Consider the following 11872-nt stretch of genomic DNA (forward strand, 5'->3'; position numbering starts at 1 on the left):
TGGATACAAATACATTCAATTATCCAGAATATTTGAAAGACTAATGTACAAATGAAACTGGAGGCCTTTTTGTTGGGTCTAATGGATAATCAATTGGAAGTTACACATGGTACACTTTTTTCATATATGGTAACAGCAGCAAGGTTGTTATATGCTCAAAAATGGAACACTACAATATTAGCTACAGTAGAAGAGTGGCTGGAGAAAATGATGGTCAATGCAGAGATGGCTAAACTGACCTCTTTAATCATGGAAAAGACTAGATAAATATTTGGTTACCTGGAAGCCCCTTACAGATTTCTTGCAAAAAACAGAAAAAAATGAATTAATGATTTGTGCTTTTGAAGATTAGGGAGAGGGAAAGAATGTTTCGATGGAAAGGAGAAGTATTCATTTATGGTAATTTTAGAGTTAGAGAATAGTATGTAATATTTGTATACCTTTCCAAAAAGAAAATTGCTATGTATTCCTTATTTATATATATTTTTCTTTCTTTTTGTTTTTTCTTAATTTTTAGAACTGTCCCTTTTTCTTTTGTATGTTTCTTTTAATTAACTTGTTTAAAAATTCAACTAAAAAGTCTCTTCCTCCTTTGTTCACAAATGCAGCTCTGCTGCTAAAAGAAGAGGAGGACACCCCCCCTTCCTCAGTGTGGCATCCACAGCCTGTATGATTATTACTCCACATATGTCCTCTGAACAGATCGCTGGATGCAACCTTTAGGATGCATGCATGCAAGTGCATCCAAATATCTCCAAGTATGTACCCATTAAACAAATGTTTGCTACTATCAGTTCTGATAGCACTGTTGTAAATGGATATAGGCAGGCTACAGCAATTAAGTAACAATAAGAATTATGCACCATGCGACAGAAGGATGAGGAAGGATGGTATTCTATGAAACTTAAATTAAGATAATTGTTGAATTTATAACAAGTTGGAAAGGTAGTTATAAATAATGTGATCTCAGGTTGTATGGATTTGAGTTGCACTTTCTTTTTAGCAGCATAAAGAGCACCAATCAAGCAAGAATTTATTGCTAATTATTAGTTGCATCCATTTTCCTTGCAATGAAGAGCTTAGCATTACAGTAACAGAATCTTAGGAAGCTTCTTGTAATTATCTTTAAAATAGTATACTTTTTGTATTTTATTTTCTTTCAGGTATTGTAATTCATACAATTAATTTTTAAAATGTTGATTAATTTTTACAATGGTTCCACAAAACCCAACATAGTTAGTACTAAATAGTTTTATTTACTGGCACAATTAAATGACTACAAAACCTGGAACATACTGCAAGAGAATCCCACTAAACAATACATTATGACTAAGAGGTTTATTTATGTACTTCATTTATACCCTAATATGGAGAAATGGGTTTAATTCCTCACTCCTCCACTTGTAGCCAGCTGGGTGACCTTGGGTCAGTCACAGCTTCTAGGAGCAATCTCAGCCCCATTCACCTCACAAGATGATTATTGTTGCGGGGATAATGAAAGCATACTTTGTAAACTGCTCTGAGTGGGCATTAAGTCATCTTGAAGGGTGGTATATAAATCGAATGTTATTATTAAGATGAAGATTTACAATTATCAAAAAACAACAACAAAGGGGCAGCTGTTGGTATTAGACAGGAATCTTTTAAAGATAATGTAGCGCAATTTGTCGTCCTCAATGCACTGCTAAAAACAATACAACTTCATAGACATTATAAATATGAAGGAACTGAAACTGATTTTGCAAAAGGCTAGAATAGCATAAAATATAAAGACTCCAGTTCAACAAGCTTCAACAAGCACAGAAGAGGGCATATAAAGCCTCTGTGGAAGGACATGCAGTTATCCCTGGAATACCAACATCTACACAGTCATGGTCTTTGCTAACACCTAAAGCTGCTGTAGTTTTATGAAGGCTTCCCATTGAACAGAAGCTGAAGCAGACAGGTGTCCACATTTGGCATTCATAGACATGCTCTATCCATTGCAACACTTCTGGAAGAGAAGAGAACAAACCTCTTGCAAAATTCAATTACAGAGACATGGCTGTCCTCAAGGCAAAATAATCAATTTGGGAATTTTAATAAGGGTATGATGTATTGCTGACATCCAACAATGCCATTTCCACAAGTTATTGAATAAAATAGTGATGATGAAGCTGTTCGCCTTTCATGTGCTCCACAAAAACGAGTTTGAAAAAGTCGCAAATTTAGATGGAGTAGTACTACTCAAGCCCCATGAGATGTATTTATTTAATTATGTCAAGATGCTAGATGTATCATTTCAAGAAATGGTATACTAGTTAGCTGCAAGGCTGGTTTTGGCTAGTTTTTGGAAAAGAAACAGCGCAATCCTAAGGAAGGGACCTAAAGTGCTGAGGGAGCTGACTAGCCCTTATGCCGATGTATCTTACATGTATGTCGATGTAAACCTGAGTGTCATTGGCTCAGTGTTCTAGCAGTGCTCTGCCACAGCTGGCTGATAGCAGGCCTCAGGAATAAACCCCCTGTGCTGACGTGAGGACAGGCAGGCTAGGGGGCGGGCTGGGAGTTAGTCAGCTGGGTTCCCAAACAGAAGTGGACAGTTACACTACAAAAAAAGATGGTGCACCCATAGGTGCCCATACAAAGGAAAAAGTCAACGCCCCACCCCCCAGCATGGCCCTACCCAAGTGGCTCGAAGGAGCATAGGATGCCAACTACAGGCACAACCAATCCCTTTGTGCCCTGGAAGCTGCCAATCCCCCTCCCGAGTGCCCAATCATACACCCTACATAAACCCCAGGTAGGACACCCATGAACTAAATAAGTACATCACGTAGCATAGGGTTCTGTTCAGAGCTACCCACCATGCAAACTTAAGAGCGTGAGGCACCTAGGTGGTGGGGAAAGCACAGAGTGGACACTTTGCAAAATTAGGCAAGCACTTAGCATTTACATTGTGAAGTAGAGCAAAGTCAAGAATTTTTGGTTAATTTCTCTCATTGCAGACTTCTAAAAGGTAGCCTGTGTCCAGATGCTCTACTTGAAGAGGCAGAGACACACTGACAGGTAAAGAGGAGCTGTGGAGCTGACCACTCTTCCTCAGCCACCCATATCCACTTCCCCTGTACCCTTCGAACGAGGCTGGGCTCTGTCCCCAAAATACTGTCCTCTGCAACTAAGGCCCATGGTGTAGGGGGTGGCCTGATCCAGGCCTACTAAAACTATAGACCATGCCATACAATGGGGCAGGCTCCCAGGAAAGTGTACTCAGGAGAGCTGCCTCAGACCGGGGGGAGGGGGGAGGCAGGAGAGGAATGCTTGCAGCCCAGAAGAGGGCTTCTAGCAGACTCCCTCAACTGGACTCTCCCACCCCTTGGGCAGAGGACAAGGCACAATTAGAGCGCCCAACTCTGCCACCCACAGAGCACTCCCACTTCTTGCACTCCTATATTAACATATACAATTAAACCAATTTCAATTTTCACTCCATACTAAGAAGGTAAACACCTCTTAAAGTGCCATATGCATCAACAAACCATTTGGATTACAGATTGCTAATTTAAAACTAATGAAGTGCTAGTGGTCAAATATTGGTCCCAAAAGGAATTCCTCAGTCAATAGCAGATTGAACAAATATCCTTAAAGTGCAAAAGTATAGATAGCACCTACAAAATATATATATCTACAAGTCAAAATAGCATACAGTCCATCATAAATACAAATCCATATGGACTCCTTCCTTGTGGTATCAGAGTGTCCACTGATAAATGTTCAAATAAGGAGTCTCATGTGTGGCTGTGATAAATCATTCTAATGAGTCGTCTAGATCTGAAATATTCCGTTTCAAACCAGTTCTTTTTCAAAGAGTCACAAAGAGTCACAGTCACTTGCCAGATGTCTTCAAAGGCCAGTTGTGACAAACAACTTTTAGTTCTGGCCTCCATGCATCACAGCCAGTCCATGCTGTATATGCAAATTTCTAGAGTTTCCAATCAATGATAGGCATGTTATCACCAACCAAAGGCACTGCATTAAATTAGGTGGCTGCATATAGATGGGGTCTCCTGGCGCGCGCATGCGCGCACGCACGCACGCACACGCACGCACACACACACACACACACACACAGACAGACAGACAGAGCATGGACCTGTAGATCCTCCCAGTGCACTGCAGACTTGGCTTGGCGCCCTTTGCCAACACAGTATCTCTCTCAGTTTTTCTTCATGCAGGGGGCAATTCAACCAGGAGACCTGGGTGCATGGACATTCCAGTTCTCATCATTCTGCTTAGACTGACTTTCCAACCTCTTGGAACATCCTTCTGCAGTCAGCAATTTAATCTGGATGTCTGCCTTACTCGCAAGGCATGCAGCACTAGAGGTGGCTGAGCCTGCCTCCACAAGTTTGCAACCTAAGTTCTGGGACTCCCTTCATATTTTGCAGTTTAATAAAGTCTGGATTGCAACACAACTCTCCCCGTAACTAGTTGCTTGTGTGCAGCTCCACACCCCCTTCACTTCCCCATAAGGTTGCCTCTTCTGGTTCAGGGGTGGTAATGCTGGGATGGCTCTGGTAGGTTTTCCAGGTGTCTCTTGACATCTGTTTTGTTCTGCTGCACAACACAACAGTAGTCCATTGGCATCTTGGAAGCTGAACCCACACTTGAGTCTGCACGCCCTTTCCTCCCCTTGCACATACTGCAGGGTGCTACATGCAACTTGGAGGGTTGTCAAAGACAGCGTGTGACTGTTCTAGGGAGAGTATTTAAGAAGCCAAGCAGATAGTTAGGGCATAGGGGAGGATCCAAGGTGGATGCTAGGGTTGCAGCATAGGGAGAGTAGCAGAGCCATGTCCCAAGCCAACATGATGGATTTCTGGGGTGCCCCATCGGCTAGGCCATCTTGCACCCCCTTTTGCCATTTGTGCATATGGGGGGGAGAGAGAGTCAGACCCAGAGCTTTAGCTTGTCCCTTGCTTCTACCTAAGTGGGGTTTGAACCATAATCCCAGCCATGCTCTCTCAATGTCTTTCCACTGAGCCATGCTGATCTCTCTGATATTCACTGGCTGGCCTCATGTTGCTGGTAGTGACATCAGAGTTGCTGCGCGGTGCCTAGCACCTGCTAGTATGTCTCTTGGGAACCTCCTCTCCTGGCTCTGGGATTCAGAGACTGATCCTGAGTGTCAGGGGCTGTGGAATGAAGCTTGGTCTAGGTCTTTTTGGTCCTTTTACCCTTCTGGTTTTAACGTTACTAGAGGAAGAGGGTATGTGACTCAGAGTGGGGGTGTTCATGAGTGAGTGGTATCTTTGTTGCCAGTCTGCCGCTTGCCAGCAATGGGGAGGCCACCCTTTCTGCTGTTGGGATGGGTGAGCCTTCTTGGCTGGAAAGGGGGCCTCTCAACCCAAGTGTCTCTGCCAAGGTGTCATAGTTGCAGGGTCTTTCCACCCTGTCTGCTGGCTGTCAGTGATGGGAGGGAGGACATTGAGAAGCATTGGCTGTATTCACAGCTGGAGATTTTGAGTGGCACCTATAGATACAACCAGAATGTCAATGGCAGCTGCTGTGTGATTGGTGGATACTGCCGGTGTTTCTATGGAGACTGGAGAGCTTGCTATGCTGTCTGTGCCTAGCCAGGTTCACCCACTGGCATATCTCCCTGAGGAAAGTCCTTAGGGCGCAGTCTAGTGCTGTAGAAGTTACACAGGCTTCTGGACGCCACCACCACGGCGCCCGAGAATTATGCTGAAAGTATCTTCCAAGTAAACTGGATTGGTTAAAGAAAATTTGGGAGATAGTAAAGTTAGTTAGGCTTATTGTTTTGGTTAATAAGAAAGAAACTAAAAGTTGGGAAGCATGTTGGATTACATTATTGTTATGGGGAAAGGATTGTTTTTGAGTAAAAAAGTTTAGTTGTGTGTATTGGTCTGTTCTGAATAATATTTAGTAAGTTAAGTAGCTCCTTATTTTGTATTTATTATCATGTATGAAATTTTTAAAAAATGCAACCCCCCCCCAAAAAAAAATAAAAAATAGAGGAGACATCTAGAGGATTCTGTTCCGGAAATATTGATTGCCTTAGTAAACATAATACCTGAGGTGCTTCTCATTCAATATGTCAACTAAATGCACCTGCAACATCAGCATTAGTTCAATTTCTGTTGCATAACTGCACAAGTATCAGGAAAGCTGAAAGTGAACTTCAATTGTCACCATTTGACGTTATAAACTATGGAAGATCTGTGGAAATTTAAACAAATTCCAGCAACATGTCACATCCCTTGTTAAAAGGCCTTCATGTCTAAACAATGAGCCAAAAACCATTATTTTGACCCGGTACTATAGATTTGATGTTCCAGAAATACAACTTCTTGTTCCATCCTTGAACTGTAAAAGGTAGTATAATCAACTTGAAGATCTATTCCATTATCAAATCCTGTGTCTCTTCTATGTATGTCACAAACACAGTAAACACTGGTATGAAGCATTCAGGATTTCCCCCCATCAAACTCACATTTTCACTGTTCTCACACACTTTCCTTTAGAGCAACCATTTTTCACCATAACTGACTGTTAGAATAAATTGGCTGCCTTCTAGAAGCACTGCAATAGATTGTACATGCTGTTACCCAAGAGTAAGCCTGTACAAGAGAACCTGGTTAACTTATCAATTATACAGAACATGTGCAAACCTATGCTGAATCCACACATACCGGCATAGTGCTAAACTGTTGGAATGCCAGCGTCTTCCTAGCGCAATTTCCGACGTCATCGTGCCACAATGCCGCTCTCATGGCACGATGAGCGAGGAAGACGCTGGCAATCCAACAGTTTAGCGCTATGCAGGTACGTGTGGATTCAGTCCTAGTATTGTTGCCTTTAAACTCACACATTTATTCCTTTGCTTGGTATACACAATGCAATTACTTCGGAGTGTGGAAGAAGATAATTTAGAAGCTCTTCAAATGTTCTACCATCTGATAGCTATGGGAAACTTGGTGGACTGCAAAGAACACAAAAGGCAAAAAGTGGGTCACAACAGAACAAAGTTTAAAAATCTCTGTCCTAGAGTACTAACGGCAAGTAACCATGCACGCAACTCCAAATGCTGAACCTAGTGTGGGGTGTGTATATAATCCACACAATAGTATTTTATACATAAGGAGCACACCCAGAAATCTACTTGCAGAAGGAGAAACCTTGTTTGCCAATGCTAAATTGTGGAGACTGACTGTTCAGTAGTACAAATTAAAGCTATGTGAGTTGTATGAAACCAACCATGCAAGATCTCCATCCAATACTTTTTATACTATCACAAAGATAAGTATATCTCTACAATCTCTGCTCAGTTCACTGAAGACCACATTAATGTGCCCTTGAGGTGTCTAATAAATTAGTCGCTAACTTAAGACACCTTCCTCCAGCCATTCAAAGAGGTGGTTGGTTATATGCTCATTATTTAAAAAAACACCCCTAGACAAAGATGACGTGGCCAGTTATCTCCCAGTTTCCAATCTGCCCTTTCAAAGCAAAGTGATAAAGAGAAGTAGCAAACCAATTCCAGGTCTTCTTGGATAATTCTTGTGCCCTGGACTCTTTACTGTCTGGTTTCAGGCCAGGCTATAGGACCAAAAACTGGTCATGCATATTAAAATCTCTCTTACTTTGATGTTAGTATCATTAATGCCAATAATGGGTATTTCTACAGCAATGGTAAGATTGTATACAATGAATTCTCATCTTATCACAATATTACTAATGAAGGTGAGAATACATTCTTAGCTTATGCTGCCTGGGTATGTAGAACACTTCCAAAACAAACAGATACTTTGTCCTTTGGGAAGTGGCAATTTTTACCATCACATAGTTCTACCTCTTTCAAATGCAGAATGAACAGACTTGCTTTCATGAAGCATTGTGTAGGCCAACACTGTGAATTCTCAATCACAGAGAAAAATATGTTATTAACTCTATGGGCATAATAACCACATGAATGCCTGGTAGCCATTGGAAATTGCTGCATATGATGGCTACATGTTCACTGCGAACTTGGCCAAAAGGAGATTATCATCATGCAATGAACAAGACACACTAGTGCAGTGGTACTCACCTTGAGGATTGTGAAGAGCCACATTTGCAGCACCCATCAACCACAAGAGCCATATAACGACTGTATACACTGCAAACCACGTCAAACGCACACACAAACAATATATAACTATATTCTAACCAAGACTTTTTATGGTGGTAGGATCGGCAGCTCTCTTGGTGGCCAATGGGCTTGGGACACCAAGGTGGTGAACATCATATGTACTGGCATCTCTGTTTTGAAGGGGGGGCGGGGAAGCACTGATTCTAACTTTTCAATTACTACAATACTCCTGAGCATGTAGAATTCTCTCTCTACACTACTGTTTAACTTTACCAGCCTTTATGTATCTGGAGTGAGAGGATTTGCAAGTGAGAATTATGACACAAAAAAGCATGCAAGCTTTCAAGTTCTTCATAATTCTATTAGGCTAGATGTTAAAAAAATAAACTTTTCTCTGTATGAAAAGTTCCTTTCAAGTTTAGCTCTGCAGGAGAAGGCCTATCGCCATCATAAGTTTTCTGCTTGCAACAAATTTTGTTTTATGGATTAACATTCAGCAGGATGTATTGAACCATCTAAACTCATACAAAGCCCCCATATATTTCCACAGCCTTGATATAATTATCACAGACAAGTTGTGTTGCATTTAATATTGGGCCAATACAACAGTGATGAAGAAATCATCCCAATTTTTAAAGAAACTGCCCACTTGCCAGAAACATGGGGCAGGTGTAATAGGGAACAGGGTTCAGAAGAGCCTCAGGTGGCTCCCAAGCCACCAAGTATCACTGCATTCTTGCGATGTGTTAGTCACTATATTAAAATATTGATTCTGCTTTTGCCTGTATAACAGAACAAGAAAATTTACAACAATATGCTCAAATGCATACATAGTAATAAAACAAACTATAATTTACATTAGCATCACAATAGTAATTCGCTTCCAATACAAACAGTAGAAAAAATAAGAAAAAAGCCTACTGAAATTGTGCAGCCTTACATACTTTCTTAAAAAACAGACGGATAGGCAATACTTATTTCTAATGGCAGCCTGTTCCAAACAGTTACCGCAACTACTGAAACCCTAGAACAAGCTTCTACAGACTGTACTTCTTTATAGGGCACAGAGAAAAGTTGTTGCTGGGAGGGATGGAGATGGCACACATGCTCAACAAGGAGAGATGGTCAGTCAGATATTCAAGTTGTTGGCCATGTCAGCCTTTAAAGGTCAAACCAGCACCCTAAATTCAGGCTGGAAAGCCTGATCTTGTGTGCTGTGGAACCTGCAACCAACAGCTTCCTAATTGCAAGAAGCAACAGCTTCCTAACTGCAGGAAGCAGCAAGTATAGCAATTTCAAGAAGTCACCAAGTATGCAGGCATTTGTTGGACTCAGTCCTAAACTACCACAAAATATGCTATCTATACGGCTAATAGTACTCCTACTTTCAACAATTCCATACAGACGGCCACAGATTAGACCTGAGAATAACAAGGAAAATTCTACAATGAACAAACTCTCATACAACTGTCATGGTAATACATTTACATAGCCCCTTTTTTGCACCTGAACAAGCCCAATCCAACTTTTAGTTACTTCGGCCTCAGTCTGCTACCTCGTTATTTGCATGACTGTGTGTTTTACATTTGGAGATTCCAGTGCATTTGTGGACAGTATCACTGGCTTACTTAACTAACACATAACTGTAGAAAGTAGAGTCAAATAATAAAATAAAGATTAATCCATCAAAGAACACTTGCTTTCTAGGCTAGACACACAGCTGAAGAGATAAATCAAATTGTCTAGTTCAATACTTCAGCAAACTTTAAAAGTGTATATGCTCTCCCCAACATGAATGATTGTATGCCTGTAATCATGACTGCAAATGGTAGCTCCCAGTCCATACACTGCTTTATATTCTTTATTCTTACCGCCTAATCTACAGTTACTCTGACTTGAACACAGCCAGCCAGCCTCATGTAGTTAGGATGAGGGTTTTCAGAGCAGAATGTATGAAATTTGGGGACATTAAACCCAGGCATGCCCCTCTTTTTTAACAAACTAAGATATGACCAGATGACTCTCTATTTAAAAATGTTATTAGCTTTCTTCTGAATGCATGTAAAAATTAATCTAGAGCAAAAATGAAAACCAATGTTTCTGACACCACATATTAAATGGAGCAGCACCTTAAATAATAACAGATCAGAGCAAAATACTAATCAGATCTTCAGGATAATCCTAAATATGTTTACCCAGAAGTAAGTCTGAGTTTGCTTATTAATTTGTTTGTATATAGTCTCACCACCAAAGTGCTTGAGTCCAATGGGACTTACCTTCCTAGTAAGCATTCTTAGGTCTGGAGTATTTACAATATAAGTTCTATGTATCCAAATCCAATAAAGAAGAGCACATAGACTTACGCTATCAAATAAGGAACACTTTGCTTCATTTTGCATAGAGTACACTCATCATAACTTTCTTTCTTGGCAGCCCAGTATAATAACACCTACCGAGAGAGCAGTGCCAACTTTTGCTCCAGCATCATCTCCAACTTTTGGGCCTGCTTGGAGAGCCAGTGATCCACCCCGTGCAACCGGTAGCAGGTCTCCAGCATCAACCGGAAATCGGCCACAAAATCCGCGATCCCTGTATATTGCCCGCTAGAAAACTTCTCCTGCATTTTCAGCAACCACATCCCCGTCAGCTGCTGAGGTTCCCGGGAAGGCTGATGCCCGCTACTTTCGTGGGAGGAAGAAGAGGGGACTTCGCACAGCCTGTCCTCAGCTCCTTGGCCCTCGAAGGGTCTCAGGAAAGGCGCTGTCAGGGGCCGGTGCTTCTCCAGCAAAAATTCGCTCAGGATCCGATAAGCCTGCTGAAGTTCGGGGTTCAGGTTCCGCTCCCAGGCGCGGTGGCCACAGCTGCCACCGGCGTCTTTCTCCTCTTCTTCTACCAGGCACCGAAGTAGCGCGGGGTCCGGGGCGGCTTCCATTCCGCGCTCCGCGGCTCCGGCTTTGTCCGGTGGCGGTTCCATGCCGTCTTCCTCTCCTCCGCCGCCGCCGTCCTCCTCCTCCTGGCCCTCGGTCTGCGCCAGATTCATGCCCCGCCGTCTCTAGCTCTGCGGCTTCAGGGAAGGGGACCCGCGAGATGCACCCTCGGCATCCAAGAACAGAACCCGCCTTCCCCTCAGCCTGCCCTGCCTAGAGCACGCTCGCTCGCCCGCTGCCAGTCGCCGCTCGCTCCGGCTCGCTAGGCCGGCCGTGGCCCAGGTAGCCGCCGCTACACCGCCACCTTCCCCTTTCCCACTTCGCGTCCGGGATGCGGCCGCTGGAGGCCCCTGGCGCCGCTCGAACCTGTGGCGGGCAGAAGTAGCTCTAAGCCCGCGGGGCTGAGGAAAGCGGCTCAAGCGGCTGGGTGGGAGCCAAAGGAAAGGGCGCGACAGGTACGGCTGGCCGGCGTCTCTCGGCCCCTGCCCGGAGAGGCTAGGACGGCGCGAGAGGTTCCCGCCCCCTCAGGATGCCCGTGCGGGACCCAGGTCCCCGTGTCGTTCCCTCCCTCTCTCCCGGCTCCTAACAAGCTGCTGGCCGGCCGGCCGGCCGGCCCCCCAGGCCTCTACCTCTTCGTCGCCTCACAGCGCCTGGCCCGGCAGAGGTTCTGTCATCCGCTGGGTTTGCTGAGGGACGCGGCCGAAGCCGGTCGCACTGTCAGTTGGGGGAGGGGGGGCGCTACTACACCTTAGCTGTCCCCTCCCCCAGCTAAGAGACAGGGAAAGGGGTGGGAGAAGAAAAGGGAGAGACG

The 11872-nt window shown here is 43.6% G+C and overlaps 1 protein-coding gene across 1 annotated transcript in view; it reads right to left on the reverse strand.

The window, feature by feature from the left end:
• The window catches only part of KIAA2026 (KIAA2026 ortholog), a 60960-nt gene extending 49402 nt beyond the window's left edge, over window positions 1-11558 (reverse strand). Inside the window, exon 1 of the mRNA XM_054987271.1 lies at window positions 10588-11558. Within this exon, the coding sequence (XP_054843246.1) occupies window positions 10588-11174 (587 nt within the window). The 5' untranslated portion in view covers window positions 11175-11558. The remainder of the gene's footprint in view (window positions 1-10587) is intronic.
• Window positions 11559-11872: the final 314 nt, after the last annotated feature.

Source organism: Eublepharis macularius, chromosome 8 (assembly GCF_028583425.1).
Source record: "Eublepharis macularius isolate TG4126 chromosome 8, MPM_Emac_v1.0, whole genome shotgun sequence".
Taxonomy (NCBI): domain Eukaryota; kingdom Metazoa; phylum Chordata; class Lepidosauria; order Squamata; family Eublepharidae; genus Eublepharis; species Eublepharis macularius.